At 38.7% G+C, this 5,000-nt stretch overlaps 1 protein-coding gene across 1 annotated transcript in view; it reads left to right on the forward strand.

The window, feature by feature from the left end:
• LOC113820236 (nucleoporin p54) overlaps positions 1-5,000 on the forward strand; it is a 25,238-nt gene that overhangs the window by 18,765 nt on the left and 1,473 nt on the right. Inside the window, exons 17-21 of the mRNA XM_070114145.1 lie at positions 314-450; positions 2,406-2,479; positions 2,820-2,901; positions 3,905-4,010; positions 4,225-4,375. Coding sequence (XP_069970246.1) covers positions 314-450; positions 2,406-2,479; positions 2,820-2,901; positions 3,905-4,010; positions 4,225-4,375 — 550 coding nt within the window. The remainder of the gene's footprint in view (positions 1-313; positions 451-2,405; positions 2,480-2,819; positions 2,902-3,904; positions 4,011-4,224; positions 4,376-5,000) is intronic.

A 5,000-nucleotide genomic window follows, 5' to 3' on the forward strand; every position in this document is an offset into this window, starting at 1 on the left:
TATCACTGAAACCGGTCAAATACATGTCTTACCCTGCGAAGATATCACTGAAACCGCTCAGATGCATGTCTTACCTTGCAAAGATATCACTGAAACCGGTCAAATACATGTCTCACCCTGCGAAGATATTCATTCTCACTCATACCTTTTCTGCATCTCATGTATCTCATGAAATTCAAAATACATCTCTGCATTTTGTGTGTAAATTAATCTTTTTGCTCATACTAGGCTCATATGTCATACAGCCTTGCTGTTTCTCGGCTGTTCAGCCAATCTTTTATTTTGTAGTATTTAGTTGAACCCTCATTTCCAGGCAGCACAAACAGCAGATCGTGACAACCCTGACGACACTCTTCAACGGGGCAGAGGTGGTGGTGGAACTGGTGTATGCTGGCCAAAGCCTCAATCAGACGGTCGTTCACATGCATGTCTTGCAGCCACTTCCAAATGGTAAGAGGTTTTACAGGTATTTTAATATATATCCTTTTATATATATTTTTAAATTGTTATTGTTAGTGATGGTAAACATGTAACTTTTGCTTTTGCCATTTTCCTCATTTTTTAATTTAATATAATAATTATTCATTAACCCACTAACGATGGGTGTCCCACATATGAGACACCCGAAAAAATAAACATTGCCGGGTGTCCTGCCAGTGTGACGCTGTATCGGGGCTCGCGCTCCGACGCAGCAGCAAGCTGGCGGGAGTCCGGGGCAGCCCCGCCTGCCGATTTTGTAGCCTCCCGGCTTCAAAATATACTGGCGTTAATGGGTTAAGTGGACCGTCCCGGAAAATGGCCATCTTTCCCTACTCACTACATCATAAAAAAATATTGGTTAGAGATAACCGATTGATTCTTTTTGCATGATGTAGAGCATAGAATTTTTTCAGGATTAAAATATTATTATTTTTTGATTAAGGCAAAAATCCAAAAATCAGCTATTTACCCAGCCTTAGGACTCCGAGGCTCTAGTGAAAGCAACAAACTGCATTTGAATCGTACAAAAATTACGAAAGTTAGGATGTACCGAAGGTTAAAAATTTTTTTTTAAAAATAAAGATACAGCGTATTATATTTGGCACCTTGCCAAATATAATATAATACGGGAGATGGTCACTGGGTGTTTATAATTTTCGAGGAGGATCATATGTAGGTGAACGCATGCACACAAAGTTAAAAAGATTAATCATCCTCATTTAGTAAGCCTACATTGACTTTCATAACTAAATAATAAAATATATTAGTTATCCCTCTCATACCGTTTTCTTCGATAATTGTCAATATTAACAGATTGCAAAGGAGAACAAGTGTAGAGTTTATGATTAGCCATTTGCACCCATTATCTTTACTGATAAATGCATAAAATCATGCATACGCCTAGGTGTGGTGGCATATTTGCGAATTTATGGTACCTAAGACCTACGGTAACATCTGAACTTATTAATATTTATCGCGAATGCACAAAACAAATGCGATAGCTTTTTGAACTCTAGACGAAGAGTGCGCATACAAATGAGCTCAAAATTCCATATAGTTTTTATTTCAGAGCAGGTATTACTGAGTACTATCATCTTCAATATGAAATAATCAGTATCTTGCTAATACATCTGAAGTTCAAAAATCCAACATTAAGGTAACGTCCGTATTGATTCGGCCTTTACAACGGTAACAACCAATTTCAAATCAAATCAAATTTACCCATGCTGTGATGTACTGACCGTTGAGCGAAATGTAACGGAAATATTTCAATCCTTACTTATAAGGCTATTTTCAAACATTAGTGCTTTGTACATGATGAACATATAAGATTACTTTGTAACCTACAACATATTACCAGGGAGTCTCGATGGAAGAATATTTCATGTGCAAAAGGACACAAAACTTTATTTTTTTATTTTTTTTTAGATACATTTCACAAAATATTTCCTCATATATCACTGTGAAATAATTTTTCCCTGATATTGGTATAAAAGTGTTCCTTGAACATTCACGAACTCATATCTATGCGTAATGTCATAATCAAATGCCGTATGCACGATTGCAGCAAGCAGAAGTCCACATAGGTGTACCTGGTTGCTCATTAGGGACGTACCTCCCCAGGTGTTCAGTGGGTCTCGCATTGTCTGCAAGACAACGAGCCATAGCAGGCGTTTAATACTCATTTGGTAGTTTCCTCATCCATGTACCTATACTATACGCTAGCTAACTCAATTTGACCTCCCCCCCCCTCCCCCCCATGAGGGATGGTCACCTAAACAAGAAACATGGCTCTGGGAACAAAGGGAGACACTTATTTGCCACATCCAGTCACAGGAAGGGAATCCATAAGCCGTTTATCAAAATATACCTGTAATTTAGTGAATTGAGTGGCTTCTTGTAATGATGCTTATTTATATACGCAGGTGGGAAACAGAAAGCGCCGTCCTCGGATGTGTATCGTCACATGGCAGCCCCAACCAGTGCAGAGACGGTTAAGGTATGGAGAATTGAGCTTGAATAAACATTCTTGTTGCACAGTACTTGCAGGATTTAGGAGGGAAACGAGAAAAACTTCTGTAGAGTAAGAATTAAGTTTTTTTATGAGATGTTGAAGGATTAATCGTTTCAAATTTTATTCACTGCAGATTAAATTTGTATTTCGCTTAATTATTTATTGTAATTACATTAGTTATGGATTATTTAGAAAATTCCATTATCACCTAGATACTTAAAATAATAATAATAATTAATTACATAAATTTGATTTCATGTAATAACTTCATGGCTGTATTGAAATATATAATAACATTAGTAATTTTCCTTTTTGTTTTTCTCAGAACTTGTGCATTCTGGACGTGATTCCACTGGTGTCGCTGAATGATAAACAGATGAAGGAATACCTTGACACTCCACAGAGAGGTGAGGATGGGGAGAAGAGATAGTAGGATGAAAGAGCAGTACAGTAGATGACAGAAAAATTAAGAAAGAGAGAGGTAGGATGTAGAAAGGGGTAAAAGGGGCAAAAACTATGGGAGAAGAGGAACTGAAAAAGGAGGATAAATAACAGAAGAGGAAGATGAAGGGAATAGAGTTATTTATTGACTTATTTCTGGAGTGAATGGAAACAGGGTCTGGAACAATAGATCTAGAGAGCAGAATTGTGACAAGAAAACCTGTAACCAAATATTCGTATTACATTTTTGATACAGTAATGCAGGCCTGGATTTACTATGTTTAAAGCTATTATTTGGTGTTTTATATATGTATATGTAAGTTTTTTTTTCTTTTTCAATGTTTATGATTAGGATTCTGAAATTAATTCAGAATTTTTGGAGAAAGATAAAACATGTTGACTATATTGAGAATGTAAAAGAAAAAATATAGATACTGCATGTATTCTGAACAAAAAAAAACTGTGACTAACTTTTAGGTTGAAAGAGGGCAGGAGTGGGTTTATAGGCCTGCCGGATGGCCACCAGAAGGCCTAGTGGCTTGCACCTCACTCTCAAAATTTCCGTCTCCTGCCCAGAGAAAGGGAGACACAGGCAGGCAGAGAGATAGATGGATAGGTAGATGCCAATATAGGTACATAGGGAGATATATATGTAGCTATAGCTAGATAAGGAACTATATTGATAGAGATATATGTAGATAGATAGATGTAGATCTACAGGTATAGAAATATAAACAGGTATAGATATAGAAAGATAGGTGTAGATATAGATGTATGTAAATAGATATAGATAAATAAAATAGGTATAGATCTCTGTAGATGGATTGATAGATAAAGATTGATATAGATCAATCAATGTAGATAGAGATCAATATAGATTGGTAGCTATGGGAACGTAGAGATACATAGATATGGACACAGACAGACATACAGATGGTCATTTTCACCATCTGTTCCTCTTGCCTGCAGGCATCGACCCGGCACTGTGGGAGCAGGGCAAGAGGGAGAACCCGAACCCGAAGAAATTCTTCCCTGTGGTCAAAGTTGGGTTCCAGGAGCTCCAGATGCAGTTCAAGTAGGTGTTCATGTGTGGTGTCCGCTGCATTTCTTACTTTTTTTATTTCCTTACTTCTCTCTCTGTCTCACTGTTTTTCTCGCTCTTTCTGTAGCCCCTCTCCCTTCCCTCTCTCCTTCCTATGTTAGTCCTTTTCTTCTTCATTTTCTTCTCAGTGATGGTTAGTCCTTATCAATTAAAATAAAAATAAAGGAAAGTATCTGTCCTTGTGCAGAGAACAGGAGCAGCACGCGGAGAAACTTCAGACCAGCATGAAGGAGATCACGGACGCCATCACGCAGCTCAAGCACAAGCAGGCCATGGTGAAGGCGGCTATCCAGAATGCCAAATGGAAGCAGGCTAACCTCATGAGGAGGGTGCTCAAGGTGAGGATGCGAAGGGGCCTAGGGCTGGCACGGAGGGAGGGTGGAGTGGCTTAGAGCTGGCTGGGGTTTAGGGGTGTGTGTAGGTGTTAAGGTTGTCTAAAACGGTGGTGAAGGAGTGTGTGAAGAGGATGTAGGAGTGGGAGGGACGAAGTGTGAAGGGTTTTAAGGCTGGGAGAGAGGGAGCATCTAGGTGTGTGTGGTTGTCTTGGGTTGTCTGAGTGTGGGTGAGTGGAAGTGAGGAAGTGTTTGGAAGTATGATCATCATTTTTATCATTAGTAACCCTGAAAGGTAGTATGTACATCTATACCATGGCATGGCTGGATTCATTACTAGGTGGCACTCCTATGCGCTGTGCAGTCCAGCCTGGTCTGAGTTGTGTACACTAAATACTTATTTGCCTTTCTGGGAATGGCCATTGAGGAATTACAACCCCTTAAAAATTTGGCTTAATGTCTATTTTTATACCTCATAGTGGCTTTCATATACACTGCAACCAAAAATGTAGAAAGTGGGAAAAATGTGTTTCTTTAATTGCATTTTTTTTAATGGCTTACTGTACTTGCAGTACTCAGCATGCGTCTTGGTATAGTGCAGGGAAGACCTGTTAGTATTGAGTTACCTTCA

This window comes from Penaeus vannamei, chromosome 3 (genome assembly GCF_042767895.1).
Source record: "Penaeus vannamei isolate JL-2024 chromosome 3, ASM4276789v1, whole genome shotgun sequence".
In the NCBI taxonomy this organism is placed as follows: Eukaryota; Metazoa; Arthropoda; class Malacostraca; order Decapoda; family Penaeidae; genus Penaeus; species Penaeus vannamei.